The following is a 17,577-nucleotide window of genomic DNA, read 5'->3' on the forward strand; positions in this document are numbered from 1 at the left end:
TTCAGGCTAAATTGAAGATGTCCCCAGGTGAGAAAAAATTGAGAAATCATTGCCCTGTCTAGACCAGAGGAATATTTTGATTTGTATTACAAACATCCCATTACTTATCTATTAACTATACATGAAATAAATATTATAAATTGATATTTTATGGTTTGTGGTAACAACTGATGTTTTCTATTGTGTTGCTTTGTGACTAGAAAATATATTCTGGAAATCTTACATTATATTTGCTTGTACAGGGCTGTCACATTTCATTATTTCTCACATCTCAACATCACATCACACCAAATGGTGCACATTGTATGAAACTAGATAGCTTCCCTTCCATAAATATCTGCATTGTCCGGAACTGAGCAATCTCGGTGTAACATATATGGAAAATAACTCTTCTTGTCAAAAGTTTTGGGATAAAATTTTTATATGGTGTATGCAGGCCTTGAACACCTGACCTTAGAGGACCATTTGGTTCAGTCTTTCAGTAGCTCCATGGAATAAAGGCTTCCTCATTCACCCAAGGCCGCAAACACTTGTCATTGTTCATTTGACCAGAGAATTATCTTTGACAATATTCTAAAAAAAAGTGTGCCAAATCACAGCATGGACTCCTGGAATCTGACAATCAGAATCATTTTTTTGTCTCAAACTACAATTGGAATTCTAGGAAACTTCTCTCTTATGTTCTACTACCTAATCCTTTACTACAGACAAGGCACATTAAAACCCAAAGATTTGATTCTTATGCACATAATGGCAGCCAACGCTGTGATCATTCTCTCTTCAGGAGTGCCCACCACAATGTCAGTTTTCAGACAGAAGCCATTCTTGAATGATTTTGCATGCAAGCTCCTATTGTACATTCAAGGATTTGGCAGGAGTGTGTCCATTGGTGCCACCTGCCTTTTGAGTGTTTTCCAGGTCATGAAAATCAGCCCCAGGGAATCATGTTTGACAGATCATAAAATGAGAACTGCCAACTACATTTGTTGCTCCACTTCTCTCCTCTGGGTTTTGTATTTGTTGATACATTCCACTTTCTTTATGTACACATTTATCAAAAGGAATAGCAAAAATATGACAAAAGAACTAGAATATGCATTCTGCTCCATTGTAGGGCAAGATGATATCATTGAATCACTCTATGCTGCACTGGTGGTGTGCCCTGAAGTCCTCTTTTCTGTGCTCATCACTTGGTCCAGTACATCCATGATTGTCTTTCTGTACCAACACAAGCAGAGGGTTCAACACATTCACAGTTCTCATGGTTCCAGCAGAAATTCTCCTGAGTTCAGAGCCACTCAAAATATACTGGCCCTGGTGTCTACCTTTTTGGCTTTTTATACTCTCTCTTCAATCTCAAGAGGCTGCATTACTTTTTCACATAATCACTATTTGTGGCTGGTGAACATCACACCCATTGCTTCTCTGTTTTTTCCCTCTTTTGCACCCTTTGTTTTTATAAGTCATTACTCCATTGTGTCCAGATTCTGTTTGGTCTCGACATTAAATAAAAACCTCTTACTATTATTTTAAATATATAAACAATATGTTCTCTGTGTATGTTCTTACTACTCATTATGGTCAACATGTGAATTGATGCTTATGATTGCTATCCTGTTCTTTGTACTTGACTGCGTCTATGCTTGTGCCAAATTGTCTTTATCACTACGGCTCTGTGGAAAACTTTGAGGCCAAGTATCTGTGTTCTTTCAGCTTTGTTTTTATTTCTTAAAATTGCCTGTTATGTATGGTCTTTCCTGGCTACATACTAATTGTTGTAGTTTTCATTTCAACATGTATTAACAGCAGAATTATGATAGGAATTTCATTAAAACTATAGGTTAAATGTTTGGGGAAAATTCCTGTGATTTAAAATAGATTTTTTCCCTCACACAAAATATCTTAATTCTGGTGTCCCTGCTCTCTAGTCCTTTCAGTTCCTCCTAATCCCCTGCCTCCCATCTGGATATATTCCCTTTCTGTCTCTCATTGGAAAACAATCAGGTTTCTAAAGGATTGTTTTAAAAGGTAATATAAAGCAAGAGTTAACACGTTGGTGTTGGACCAGATGAACAAACAGAAGTAAATGAGCCCACAAGAATGCATAAAAATTAGAGCTCTGCTAGCTTTGACACTCAGAAATCCCCCAAAATGCTAAACTGAAAGGTATAATATATATTCTGAGGACCTGAAGCAGACTTTTGCAGGCCCTATGCATAGTGACTCTCTGTGAATTCATATAAGCTTTGATATTTGGGTTTTCACCCCATGTTTCATATTCTTTATACCTCCTTTCCATAGGGTTCCAAGAGCCCTGAGAGGAGGCATTTAAAACAGACATGCCATTTAGCTCTGAATATTCCAGGGCCTCACATTCTCTGCCTAATGTCTGGCTGTGTGTCTCTGTAATTGTTTCCATCTGTTGATGGAGAAAGTGCCTCAGATAATACCCCATCAAGGCACTGGTCTGTGAGTATGACAAAATGTCTTTAGAATTCAATGTATTGCTACTTTATTTTTAAACTAGTATCATTTTTGTTTACCTGAGATCTCTGAACTATCTTGTCTGATATGGGTTTCATCTTGTGGAATGACCCTTATGTCAAATCAGATACTAATGGTTACATCCAAAAGCTTTCTGCCATCATTACCATTGTGTATTTTGAAGACAGGACAGCATTGTAGAACAAAGAATTTCTGGCTACCCTGTTGTTCATTTTTCTCTTTTGATAGCCTTCCTTTACCAAAGATGCTAAACATAGTGGTGAAACTTCTCTAAGAGATATGGAGGCACTTTTTTTTCAGCAATGACCAAATTGCCATAAACTTATAAAGAGGAAAGTATATTTTTATGTAGGTTGTCTGGGGATTCCAATCAGACCACTTTGGCTAACAACCCAATCCCAGTATGGAAAGGTTCATTTGGTGACAAGAAATGGCCAGTTGTGACTCAGTCCCTAGCATGATTTGGGTATTTCAGTTAGAAATCACTTCTACTATAGGAGATTTCCATACTGCCCCTCAAATGGTCTTTAATTTCAGCTGTCTCTGACCCTGTATTGCTCCATTGCATCCCTCAACATTCATCTCCTCTTGATTCCTCTGTTCCTGTTTCCCACTTCATTCATAACTATCTATTGTATTTCTCTATACTAATAAGATCTACTGGATGCCCTAGTCCCTTACTTTATATTTAACCTTTGTAGTTCTGTGGGTTGTATGTAGATTATTTTCCTTGTCTTAAATGTTAATATCTACATATAAATGAATACATGCCATATTTGTATTTCAACATCTGGATTATTTCACATAGGATGATTATTTTTATCCATTTGTCTACAAATTTCATGGGTTTATTGTGTTGCTGTTGTTGTTGTTGTTGTTGTTGTTGTTGTTGTTGTTGTTGTTGTTGTTTTGTACTCCATTGTGTAAAGGTACCACTTTCTTTATTCATTCTTCTGTTGAGGAACCTCTAACTTGGTTCCAATTGCCTGCTATTATGAAGAAAACAGCAATGAACATTGTGGAGGAAGTATCTCTATAGTAGCCATTTATTGGGATAAAACTCAAAAGTGGTAAAGCTGCTTCTTGGGGTAGATTGAGTCTCATCGTCGTGAGTGGATTCTGTTTGTACTTCCAGCAGGAATTGATGATTATCCCCTTTAATAGACATCTGCATCAGCATTAACTTTCTCAGAATGATCATCAGAGCCATCAATGGAGTGTTAAAGAGCCACATCATACTGCACTATCTGTTTACACATCTGTCATGTTCCATTACAATATTAATCAATCTGCAAACATACACTGTTCTAGTGAGGCCCTGTATTTAGATAATTCATTTTGGTACATTTCTTTTTTTTTTTTTTGGTTCTTTTTTTCGGAGCTGGGGACCGAACCCAGGGCCTTGTGCTTTCTAGCCAAGCGCTCTACCACTGAGCTAAATCCCCAACCCCCATTTTAGTACATTTCAATGAAGCTCCTTATCAGATTGCGACTTTAGATACCCACAGTTCTATATCAAACTATTTAAAATAAAATGATTCCATTTCAAGGTCCCCAAGATCTCAGTAAATTACCTTATAACATATAATTCAAATCTCATCACAATACCAACTACACAGGCCTGAACTTCATCATCTAAATTATGGATCAAGCTCTGGTATAAACCACCCCAGAGCACATTTCATCTTCATCTGCGAACTTCAAGAAATAGGAAACCAATCATGTATTCTCAAATAAAGAGGTGGTCCAGTCCATAGTTATATGCATATTATTTCTAAAGAAGAGAAAATCAAAGGAACTAAAAGAAATGCCCAATCCCTTGTTATATGTTGCAGCATCTTACTGAGCTTATACCCAAAAGACGCTCCAGCATATAACAAGAACATATGTTCCATTATGCTTATAGCAGCCTTATTTATAATAGCGAGAAGCTGGACACAATTCAGATGCCCCTCAATAGAAGAATAGATACAGAAAATGTGGTACATTTACACAATGGAGTACTACTCAGCTATTAAAATGATGGCTTCATGAAATTCACAGGCAAATGGATGGAAATAGAAAATATCACCTTGAGTGAAGTAACCCAGACACAAAAGCTCACAATGTCCATGATACAAACCACAGACCATATGGAGCTTAGGAAGAAGGAAGACCAAAGTGTAGATGCTTCAGTCCTGCATAGAGTGGGGAACAGTATGATTAAGTAGGTGCAGGGAGGGGGAAACTGGGAGAGAGAGGAAGGGGAAAAATGGGGGGACAGGATCAGGTATTGAAAGGGAAAGGAGAGAAGTACAAGAGGGTCAGGAAATCAAACAGCAATATATAATAGTAGTGATGGGGAACTGTAGGTAGCCACTGGAGGGTCCCTAATGCCAGGGAAGCAAGAGGCACATAGGATCCAACAGGAATGACTTTAGCCAAAATGCACAGCGATGGGGACATAGAACCTCTAAAGACTACCACCAGGAGATACGCACTGCTCCCAGTCAAAGGGTGGGTCTACCCCCCATCTCATAGTTTTAACCAAGAAATATTCCTATCCATAGGAAAGACAGGGAAGAAAAAAGCAGACACTGAAGGAAGGGCCATCGGGGGACTGCCCCACCCAGAGATCTATCCTATTTGCAGACACCAAACCCAGACACTGTTTGCCAAGATATACTTGGTAACAGGATCCTGGTGTGGCTGTTCCCTGGGAGGTTCTGCCAGCACCTGAACAGTGCAGATGCAGATGCTTGGTTCCACCATCAGACTGTGCTAAATGACCCTGGTGGGGGAGCTGGCAGAAGAACTAAGGGAACATAGGGGGATTGTAACCCCATAGAAAGAACAATGTCGGTTGGCTTGAACACACACTGCTCCCAGGGACTAGACCACCAACCAAGGAGTGTACAGGCAAGGATTCAGGGCTCCAGATATATTTGTAGCAGAGAATGGTCTTAACTGACATCAATGGGAGGGGAGGTTGTTGGTCCTGTGGAGGTCTGATGCACCAGTATGTGGAATGCTGGAGCAGAGTGGGTGGGGGAGCACCCTCATAGAGGCAAACGGAAGGGGGAAGAGGGCAGATGTGGGATGAGAGGGTTCTGGAGGGGTAACCAAGAAGGACAATATCATTTGAGATGTAAATGAATGGAATGATTAACCAAATAAATAATAAAGAAACAAATAAACAAATAAAAAGTATTCAATCCAAAGAAAATCTGAAATTTCAACAAGTTTGGCAAACTCAACAAGATAACAGAGTCTGGCATTAACTGTGGCTAGGCCTCTGAGAACTGGGCTACCATTTACTCAGCCAAACTTCAATTTTATATGCATTGTTCTTTTCGATATGAGCTGATGGTGCCTTTACGAGGTTTACCCAGGATTTATGTCCTTAATGCACTCACACCTTTTTCCAGATATGTCTGAGGAGTTCCCGCCAACTTCCTAAATGCTCTCTGGTTATATTAAGGGATGCCTGAATCACAATCTCTTTAAAGACTTTGTGTGATAGACTGCTCTGACTTTGTAATCTTGATATTAGCACAGCTGTTTCATGATACTGTAAGCTACTACTTCAGAACCTACTTTCCGACAATAAGCGCCTTTCATTTCTGTTACTTTTGTGATTAAGATGGGTGCCAATTTTCCCAAATAATGTCTTAAATTTTTTCTCTTCACACCATTGTATTCCTTTTACTAAAGAATTTCTGTTTAAAACGTTTTGTTAGAAATCCATAGGAAAATCCATATATGAATATCTATAACTGTTGCTTTTTTAATATTTAGCAGATGGGGCTGGAAAAATAACAGATATGATAAACTGCTAATTGTGGTAAATCTATACTACCCATGATAAATTATGAAGGCTGTCAAAACACATAACACAAATACATGTCAGATTAGTTATACAGACTAATAGGAGACAAGATATACATAAAAAATTGGTAGTCACATTTACAGAAACCTCTTAAAGAATTAATGAATAGTAGAGTCCATGGCATGAAGAAGGGCACTGAGAAGAATCATGAAGCAGCACATAACTTTATAACTTTTCAGTGTTAAAACATCACTGCTAGAGTAGCTTTACAGTATAATAAACAAATATATCAAACATATAGAATATTGAGTATTTTGATTATACTCGATAAAACGTTTATTTAAAATTCCAGATCAGAGGTCGGGGTGGTGTCTCAGCATTTAAGAGAACTGATTGCTCTTCCAGAGGTTAGGAGTTCAATTCCTAGCAACCACATGGTGGCTCAAAACTATCTGTATTGGGATACAATGCCCTCTTCTGGTGTGTCTGTAGATAACCACAATGTACTCATATACATAAAACAAATAATTTTTTTTGAAAGTATAGATCACTCAAGTCTACTGGTAAATTAAGCAAGTGGACATCAATATAGCAATTCTACCATCTTACCACATAAATGCCTTAGGAAAGTGCCCTTCGCTGGTGGTAAGACATAATGTTCATTTCCACTTGTAACCAAGAATTCTATCTAGCTATTCATAAAAGTTACATTCTTGGATCATATCCCTGCTCTTTTGGGGTTACTGCTTAAACATCAAAGACATTTGGCAAAGATGGAAGACATACGAATGTTGTGGAGGGGGTGATGCTGAACTTGTTATCTGGTACTAAGTAAGTGATACAGTACTTTATAAAGAATTCTATAAACCCTCCGGTAACACACAGCTATCATGAGTAGAACATTTAGGAATTTCTTTACCATGGGAATTTCCCCTGCAGTGTTGAAATTTCTCTGTAATTCCAAATATTCTCCTCAAACATGCAAGGAAACATAATGCATGTGCTAAAACTGAGACACATAAACCATTCTGCTGCCATACGCATGGCAAGTTGTCACAATATCAATTAGTGAGCCTTAGGATAACTATGAAATCTAGTTAGTTGTCAGATACTGAAAAACTTGGAACTACTAAATTGTTTATGATGCTGTTTTTTAACAGTACAGGGTAACCGAACTGGGGACTGTTCCCCAGCAATCCACTGTCATATTTAAATACAAAATTGTCTCTTTCTTTAGGTTGTCAGATTCTCACACTGCTTTCAGTATACTCTATCCTCCCCTTAGATTAAAAGTAACTTCAATTCTAAGGCATTTATTATTGGAAATTTGAGTAAAAGGAGGCAAGTGCTTGTTCTGTCTGGATGACTTATAAGATGGGCAGAGCCCATTACATTACAAAGATCATAAAGAGCTGGGAATATGACACATGTCTAAATTCTCAGCTACTGAAGAGGCCAAGAAAAGAGAAGTTCAAGGCTAGCTTGGGAAATAATAATATATTAAATAGGTAAAAACAACATATTTTACAAATAAATAGCATCCACTAAATAAAACATTTCTGCAAGCCACATAGAAAGAGTATCTTCGATCCCCTTGCCTAAAGATTGGCCTTGTATACAGCTTTACAGTCAGATGTGACAGATGGAGGAAGCTTATTATCATGTGCTTCACAACTACTGTAGGGACTGGGCAGAGTAAGTAAGTCTTGTCTTCCCAAAGATGTGGGAGTGACTACACTGGAGTTCAGATGGTTTCAACTGTACCTACTGAGTGACAGAAATCTGGGTATTTACTTGCTCTGGTCTGAAAGTTCCTAGATGCCGTTCCTAAGGCATCTCCCTGATATATTATTCACTACATGAGATTTAATACATAACTGAACACAGAAGTGTGCATCCCTAATGTAGAATTGTGGCATGAATCTTTTGGTGCCTATTCAGGTGGGAGCTAAAGCTGTAGGCTTTCCCACATTCACTGCACTCATATGGACTTTCACCAGCATGAACTTTCTGTTGCTGAACAAGGTGGGAGGTTCAGATGAAATCCTTCCCACACTTGCTGTACACAAATGGCCTTTCCCCTCTATGGACCCTTTGGTGTGCAATAAAATCAGAGTTTCTACTAAAAAGTTTCCCACATTCAGTGCACTCAAAGGCCTCTTGTGACTTCTCTGATGTTTAATGAGAATATATCTTTGCCAGAAGGATTTTCCATAATCACTGCAACCATAAGCATTTTCTCCAGTGTGAATCCTCTGGTGTTGGGTAAGTTTGACTTTGCAACTAAAAGCTCTCCCATATTCTCTGCACTCATAAAGGCTTTCTCCACTATGGATCCTATAGTGCTGTACAAGTGTATCTTTATGGCCAAAACATTTCCCACACACACTACACTTATAATGCATTTGTCCAACATGAAAGTCCTTCCCCAGTCTCAATGCTCCCTGAAGTCTTCTTGCTATGGATGGCCTTTTTTTCATTCCCAGTCACATTATTCGGAAGGTTCCTCTGCTCCATCTCACAGGAAGAGGACTTTCTGATGAGTAAGGCTCTGCATGAACTTCGAAATTTTTAATAAGGCCTTATTGTTCTCTTCTTGTGAAGAATTCTCTATAGTATGATATTTTAGGTTCAGGCCAAAGTTTTCACATGCCCTGCATGAATAAATTCTAAGTGCATGGATTGTTCTGTGGTGTCCTTCCAAGTCCAAAAGGTTATTTAAAATGGGGTCACATATGTTACAAGGGTAAGATGTTTGTTCCAAGAAAGAGCCTGCTTTAGGCATAGTAGCATATGCCACTCCTTCAGAAATGTTCTTCTGAGAAGGTTCCTCTTCATCGTTCAGTGCCCACCAATAACCTGAAGGCAGAAGAACACTGGTGATGTACACTTTGAAATATATGTGACTTAGTATTACTGTGATGAAACACCATAACTAAAAGCAAGTTGGGCAGGAAGTTTAGCTGACTCTTCCATGGTACTGTTCGTCTCTAAAGGAAATCAGGACACAAACAGGACAGGAAAGAGGCCATGGAGTAGTGCTGTCTACTGGTTTGCTCCTCACAGTTTGATAAGGCTGCTCTCTTATAGAAACCCTCCAGGAGATGTCACCACCCACAATGGCTGGGCCCCAAGATCACTAATTTAGAAAATGGCTCACAGCTGAATCTTATAGAAGCATTATCTCAGTTGAGGTTTCCTCCTTTCAGATGACTCTAGCTTGTGTCAGGTTGATATAAAACTAGCCAGGGAATATGTCTACTTTTAAGTTCATAGGGTTTTCAAGAGGACAAAAGCACAATCATGTTTATAATCCTGAGATAATCTGTATAATCCTGGAATCCAGTGATCATAGACAAGGGAAAGCTGAAAGATAAGACAAGGACTGAAGTTAGTACAAGGAGAAAAAGTAGTCTCCACATTAGTTCTCTAAAAATGACTTTTAGAAAGGCTTTGTGTGACTTCTAGTAACAGGTCAGATTTATGCATAAATATATATCCAGGAATATTTGAATTAAAGTCAGTGGTTTATATTCAAGGACTATTAAATGAATATGTGTACATCTGATGATCTTAGTTCAGTCCAATGACTATAGTTCATTCCAATATTGGAAAGGACTGCAGGGGAAGCAACATAAGACAGATGTATTAGAGTAGGATAAGAAAGCCCTGTGTCATAAATTAGGACCGGAATAACAAACTTATCCAGAAGGAGAGGAAAAGTAGAAGGTACAGCATCTGGTGTTGGGATCAAATAGTAGTGTATTAATGGAGCTCTGTGTATTCAAATCCTGAATTCTATGCCCAGATAGCTGGTTGTGTTCTTGACAATGGCATAGTTAGCCATCTCTGATCTTTAAGTTATGTAAAATTTGTTTTGCAGTACCACTAAATGCTTAATAAATGTTGATCAGCATATTATCTGGACAGAAGAAAACTGAATGGGACTTCCAATCCCAGTTAGAAGGTCATAAGGAGAGATCAGAGTGAAGAAGGACCATGAGGAAAGGAAGATATAGAGAGAACATAATGATTCATCATGAGTTGCCAAGGGACTCTCCATGACATACATGGAACAGAACAAGTCAATGCAAAACTCATACTGAATATAAAGGACCACGTTGCTAGAAAGCAGGCAGCCTTAGAGGTTCAAATAGCTCAGAACCAGTCCATGTTAGGCATGCAGCTTGTTAATAAACTTAATAGGTCCTTATGTCAAATATTTGATAGTTAGAAAAGGAGCAGATAAGTCTACCATCATTAGATTACTGCCTACAGTAGTAGATACAAGACAGATTTCTGATGCTATCTGAAAGTCATGTCCTCCTCCAGGTCTTACCGAAGTTGATCCAAGCTCTTTCTGCTGTCCTTAGAGGCATGCCCTCTCAGTCAAGTGCCAGGACTCTTCTGTTTGCCACAGTTCAGGATACATAAAAGATTAGGAAAATAGAAGTCACCAGAGAAAGTCTTGGTGAGGATAAAAACTCATAAACATAAATGGAAGGAGGATAGAATAACATATAGCCTATCATGCATGGACAGACCAGAGGATTACATGATCAATGACTATGATGACTAACACCTATATTTGCTGACCCAGGAAGATGTGAGACAAATGTAGAACATGAAGCCATGAAGTATCCTGACTGTGGACAAAGTTGTGTCACCAGAGAGAAAACATCTACAGTGATGACCTGAAGACCTGTGATTGATCCCCAATCAGATCCTAGCAAGTCTCCAGGAATTAGGGAGTAAAGGGATTGGAGGAGAAAATTCCTTACATGTGAGGCTTAGCATGCAGAAAACTTGTATCTCGGAATCACTAGAGGTCTAGCTATGGTAAGAAAAGACACGTGCTCCACTATGTTCATCGCAGCCTTATTTATAATAGCCAGAATCTGGAAAGAACCCAGATGCCCTTCAACAGAGAATGGATACAGAAAATGTGGTACATCTACACAATGGAATATTACTCAGCTACCAAACACAACGGCTTTATGAAATTCGTAGGCAAATGGTTGGAACTGGAAAATATCATCCTGAGTGAGCTAACCCAATCACAGAAAGACATACATGGTATGCACTCACTGATAAGTGGCTATTAGCCCAAATTCTTGATACCCTAGATGCCTAGAACAAATGAAACTCAAGACGGATGATCAAAATGTGAATGCTTCACTCCTTCTTTAAAAGGGGAACAAGAATACCCTTGGCAGGGAAGAGAGAGGCAAAGATTAAAACAGAGACTGAAAGAACACCCATTCAGAGCCTGCCCCACATGTGGCCCATACATATACAGCCACCCAATTAGACAAGATGGATGAAGCAAAGAAGTGCAGATCGACAGGAGCAGGATGTAGATCGCTCCTGAGAGACACAGCCAGAATACAGCAAATACAGAGGTGAATGCCAGCAGCAAACCACTGAACTGAAAATAGGACCCCTGTTGAAGGAATCAGAGAAAGAACTGGAAGAGCTTGAAAGGGCTCGAGACCCCATATGTACAATAATGCCAAGCAACCAGAGCTTCCAGGGACTAAGCCAATACCTAAAGACTATACATGGACTGACCCTGGACTCTGACTTCATAGATAGCAATTAATATCCTAGTAAGAGCACCAGTGGAAGGGGAAGCCCTGGGTCCTGCTAAGACTGAACCCCCAGTGAACTAGACTGTTGGGGGGAGGGCGGCAATGGGGGGAGCGTTGGGAGGGGAACATCCATAAGGAAGAGGAGGGGGCAGGGGGATGTTTGCCTGGAAACCGAAGAATTATTATTAAGTATTAAATAAATTAAAAAAAAAGAAAAGACATGCACAGTCTGATAGTTTTAAAAGATAAGGAAGAGGGGAAGAAGCAATGCCAGTCCACAAATCTAGGATAATTACTCCATCTAGGAGATGGTAAATATAAAGCACAAAATGCGTAATAACACAACAACAGAAGGTCTGGACTTCATCAAGAAACTCCCACTTCACTCAACAAGAACACCTAAATTCATTCATAGGCTAGGTTACATGATCCCTAGCCAAATGGGAAACTATCCTGTTTCTCATCTCAAACACCTCATAAAACAAGACCCATAATAACTTTCAACCTTAGTTACATTTCTATGTCTCATGCCTTTCCTGTGAGGACTCCAGAGACTCTCTTCCTAGGAGGTTGGACTAAGATGCTTACTAAACATTCCTGCCATTTGCACTGTGAGACATCTTGGATTTACCATGTCCACACCCAAATCTTAATCCTTCTGGAAAATGTTCACCACTCTAAAATGCATTCCATCTTTCAGATGCTTACAAAATGAGGTAAGAGGTAGTGGGACAGCTCTTAACTTCCTACTTTCACAACCACATTTGATACAGCAGGAAACTGATGGTTTCATCTCCAAACTTATCTCCAGACTTTAATGTCCATTCAGAATACACCCAAGCTCCTAATGACCCTGGTCCAGTCCAGTTATTACCAAAACATTCTGAGTCAGTTGTAATAGTTTCCTGACCTGAGTCCCTGCTTTGGCCCTTATCATACACCAACTTCACAAAAGCTTGTTTCCTGAGTGAACACGAGAAAACGATTTTGAAGATGATTTCTTTCCACCATGTAAATGCTCCTTGGCTTCCCAATGAGGGTTCTCTACCTTAAGTTTGGCACATGTAAAAAGAATGATTGCTACAATCTCTGCTGCCTGGGAGCGGGGCGGGGGAAGGGTACAGTTTTCAACTCTTCTCTACACTTGCCAAGCCTCTGTCCCTGCCCTTTTTTTTTGTTTGTTTGTTTTTTGGTTGGTTGGTTTTTGTTGTTGTTGTTGTTGTTGTTGTTGTTGTTGTTGTGTTTGTTTGTTTGTTATCTCATTTATCTCATTTCCTTATATTTCCAACATCTCCAATCCTCCCACCCACAAAGGTCCCTATGCTAAAAGCCATCCTGCTCAGCAGCCACTGACAGATGTGTTAAGGTGCTGGATTAAGACAGGTGAAGTTCTGAGAACTTAGAACCCACCTGCACTGGGCTCAAGGCATAGACATCACCTGACTGAAAGCCACACCAAAGTAAAGAGTGTGGAGACCGCTGTCATCTGGCCCTGGAAACTGCAGAACCTGGTGCTGCTACTGTTGCATACTCCATGCAGTGGCAAACAACTCTTCTTCTGCTACTTCAGTCCACAGTCTACTAGTGAACAATAGAACGGCCAAGCTGCAGGAAGTCCCGCCTAAACACAAAAACAGTACCCACTGGATTCTGGAAAATGTAGTTCCTTCAGAGAAAGCAAGAAATTGGGTCCTGACTCTGGGACCAGCAGGAACCTAAGCAATGATTACATGGCAGAAGTTCTAGGAAAGTTCACAGATTACAAAAAGTGGGATCTCCTTCCTCGGAGAGGGCCCATATCCAGAGAAGGGTGTGCAAATATAGAAATAAATTACATCAGATGTTCCTCTAATGAACACACAACACTAAAATCAGTAAGTGTATTAATTGTCCACTCATATGTTATTTATTGTTTTAAAAAGTAAAATATAAAGCTCTAGGTCAACTGTTCAACCTTCAAAGGTGAGAGTTTTTTCAAGCCATAAAGTAGAAGAATGATTTTTGAAGAGATATTTGAGTTCCCAGGTGAACTAAAGTGGGAAACATCCTCAGACATAAATTCCAAGCAAGAGGGACCAAGAAGAGAAGGCCAATGAGAGGAATATCAGAATATTCTGAAAGCAATAGAGGCACCTTTCTGTATGGTAGACAACCAAAGAAAGTAAGAGTCTTATCCTTAGGTACCCATTAGCCCTCAAACTGAGATACATTTATTTCCTTTTAGGAATATGCCATTCTCTATTTGAAAATGAGAACCATTCTAAGAGGCCTGTATGTTAACATAAAGAGTTAGCATGGTCTCTCTGAATGCTTGTGTGCAAAGATAACAGTGTGGAAATGCCAACTTGGAATAGCTGACCTCATTTCACCTATCATTACAGGAACAAGATTGGAATGGAAATTTCAAATGCTTTGTGATGTTGGTGGAAGTTTGAATTGTTCAAACCACTAAAAGTTAGCCATAAACCATTGTCTACACATGTACATGTATATTCCTGGGGAGTGGGGGGGGGAAGTTAGAAAGAATTAAGGCCTCGGGATAACGTAGGGATATATACTTAAGTCTAAGATGTACTAAAGCTGAGCACAGGGGTTCTAGAACCTTGAATATTCCTGAGCTTAGCTCTAAAGTGTAACTTCTTCATGTTCCCAAAAACTAAGTGAATTTGTGGCACACACTAAAGGGGGGATAGGAAATTCTGTCAACTTGCAGATCACAGCAAGATTTTGTTCTCCAAAATTAAAATTAAATGATGAATAATATTACCATTAGGAATAATTCTTGGAAATATTGACAGTAGGTGAAATGGTGAATATATATAGGTATGCTAGACTATTGAGCTTTTTAATGCATACAGCAACTGTTTGTCAAATACTTATTGCATTTCAGAAAACTATTGTATGTGGGTAGAACAAATATGGAAATAATGGACAAAGACACAAAATAACTTCTATTCAAAAAGGAAGACATATGAAAAATGCAAAATTATATGGATGCTGGAATTCTGCAATGTATTAGCTACAACAAAGACAAGGAAGATAGGCTGGGCAGGGTGATACACAGCTATAACTGCAAGATTTGGGCTGTTTCAACAAGAGAATCAAGGCCAGTCTGGGTTGCATAGTGAGAGTCTGTTTCACAGCTACCTCCTTGGAATCAAAACACTGCATCCTGGAAGGAAGAGAAGGAGAGAAACTTCATAAGATTTGAGAAGCTAATAAAATTTCCAAAGCTCAGAAAATTACAAAATTCATAAATTCCCTGTGAAAGCTTTTATAAACAGTAAACAATTGCTAGTTAGAGGAGACTCTCTATGTGAGCTGCCTGCAAGCTGTGCCAGGACCTACAATGATGAAACTGAAGCTTTTGTCAGGCATCACCCATGATGTGATGGATCTTGGCCATGCAGCTGCATTTCAGTCAACTGTGCTCCTCTAACCTCTCACCTAGTTCCTACAATAATTTCAGGAAATTCACTGGTTCACAAGCTATACTTCTGAGTATTTTCCATTCTACCTCTAACATGCTGTTCCTTCCCCAAAACATGTGTTAGTCTCTATTCTACTTCAAACACATTTTTAAACTTTCACAGGAGATAGAAATTGTCTTTTCAGATGAGCTCATTTCAGTTAATCACCTTTACTTCTACTACGTTGCTGCACATTTCACGATACCATTCGTCGTTATGAATAGTCTGTGTTGAATATGTCTGTATGTAATCGGTTCATCAGATGAGAAACATCAGCATTGCATACATGTGTGTGTATGTATAGCTATCTCAGTGGTCTCCTTAGATTCCAGAGGGCCAAGGGCTGGATCATGTGGCTGATACATAGATAGATAGATACATAGATAGATAGATAGGTAGATAGATAGATAGATAGATAGATAGATAGAGATATAGATATATTTTTTCTCAAAAGACAAAAACTGAACACAACCACCAGCGCTCCCCATACCAAGCAAACAAAATAACACTCCCCAAAAAACAAACAAAACACAGAATACTGTAACCAAATAAACACACACGAACACCCCTGTGGAACCCATTGTATGTTGGATACTACTATTGAACATGAGACCTGTCGTGGAGTGGCTGATATAACCAGTGTCACTATATTGGAAAAATTGAGTTTTCCTCTTCTAGCAGGTTTAAGTGACAGTTCAGTAGTTAATATTTATCCTAGTGACTAGCTTTTTGTTAGTTCATTTTTCATTGTTTCATTTGTTCATTTGAATAATAATGAAATAAAATATAGTAAGATTTTAAAAACTAGTAAGTCCTTTCTCCAGTGTATACTTTCATATTAAATGAGGAAAATTGTTTCTCATGGAGACTGTGTGCACTCACTTATATAATTTTATATCTATGTGTTCACCTCAGAGTCTACTGAGGTAGGACTTTTATCTTAAGAGTCTTGTGCATTTACTGCATTCACAAAGGCTTTCACAAGCACAAACTCTTTGTTATTCTATATTGTCATAGTTCTTCCAAAGAAATTACACCTAATGTAATGCTTAAAAGAGGAGGGACGATCACAGTTTACAGAGGTATGGGGTGTTTGTTGGCATGTTCCAGGCTGTTTTTGCTGGGTTATTTTTTTCTTAAGCTTTATTTCATGTATGTGGTTGCACTATCACTGTCTTCAGACACACCAGAAGAGGGCATCAGATGCGTATTACAGATGGTTGTGAGCGACCTTATGGTTGCTGGGATTTGAACTCAGGACTCTGGAAGAGCAGTCAGTGCTCTTAACCACTGTGCCATCTCTACAGCTCCACAATCCTCCCAACCCTACTCCACCTTAATCCGTTCTAACCCCACAACACTAGGTAGGAGCAGAAACTTAGAGCAGAATGGGTTGGAGACCTCTTTCAGCCAACAAATAACATACTTCCTGTTAATTAGGGTGCTTAGGTTCCTTGGGGAAAGTCCAATCTTCGACTTCAAGATATCTCCAACTTCTTTGGTCAAACAGCAACAGCAACAACCAGGACCAGCAGGGAGGGCAGCAGCCTCTTCCATTTTTCAAGCAAGTCTGGCTGCTTGCAAAGCTCTGCATTCATTCACTCTCCAGAGTCCCAGTAATTACATTATCTGCAGCTGGCAAAATATCATGGCCATCATAGATCAAGAGACAGTCATAACCAATGACTGAGGACAAACGGAAGCAGCCCCAAATCCCACATCTAGGATTAAAACAAAAACATATTCACCCGAGTTTTTAAAAGATCCAAAATTCTCACTACAAGCGTGTAACACAGACTGTGGGCTGGGTGGTTCAGAAGTTAAGAACACATTCATCACTGAGTGAGGATCTGGGTCCTGTCCTCAGGAGTCAGTCAGTCATAACTCTCTAACTCCAGCTTGCAGGGATCCAATTCCTCTGACCTTCATGGGCACCCACACTGCTGTGCACATTTCCAATCACATTCCACTTTATTATTCCAAAATAATAAAAAATTTTTTTAAAAATCAGACCAAAAATGATAATAGGTTTGGCTTAACAAAAAAAAAAAATAAAACAAACAAACAAACAAAAAAACCAAGCATGGTGATTGCTATGACGGAGAAACAGAAGCAATATGTTGGGGAGGGGTGGGGGGAAGTGACATGATTGGCAGCTCTTGGCACAAGTAAACTCTTGGTGGCTTTCTAAGACACCTGGTCT

At 39.2% G+C, this 17,577-nt stretch overlaps 1 protein-coding gene and 1 pseudogene across 1 annotated transcript; one reads left to right on the plus strand and one right to left on the minus strand.

Annotated features, from left to right (window-relative positions):
* Positions 1-591: 591 nt before the first annotated feature.
* Positions 592-1,533, plus strand: Vom1r4l (vomeronasal type-1 receptor 4-like). Its single transcript, XM_087602929.1, has one exon. The coding sequence runs from the start codon at positions 601-603 to the stop codon at positions 1,531-1,533; it is 933 nt and encodes a 310-aa protein (XP_087459055.1). The 5' UTR covers positions 592-600.
* A 6,717-nt stretch (positions 1,534-8,250) lies between these two features.
* LOC148007200 (zinc finger protein 134-like) lies at positions 8,251-10,692 on the minus strand (annotated as a pseudogene).
* Positions 10,693-17,577: the final 6,885 nt, after the last annotated feature.

The sequence above is a fragment of the Rattus norvegicus genome, chromosome 1 (genome assembly GCF_021556685.1).
Source record: "Rattus norvegicus strain SHRSP/BbbUtx chromosome 1, alternate assembly SHRSP_T2T, whole genome shotgun sequence".
NCBI lineage: Eukaryota > Metazoa > Chordata > Mammalia > Rodentia > Muridae > Rattus > Rattus norvegicus.

What these genes read in the sequence shown, in the direction of transcription:
- Vom1r4l (XM_087602929.1), top strand. Translation starts at nt 601, where the DNA reads ATGGACTCCTGGAATCTGACAATCAGAATCATTTTTTTGTCTCAAACT.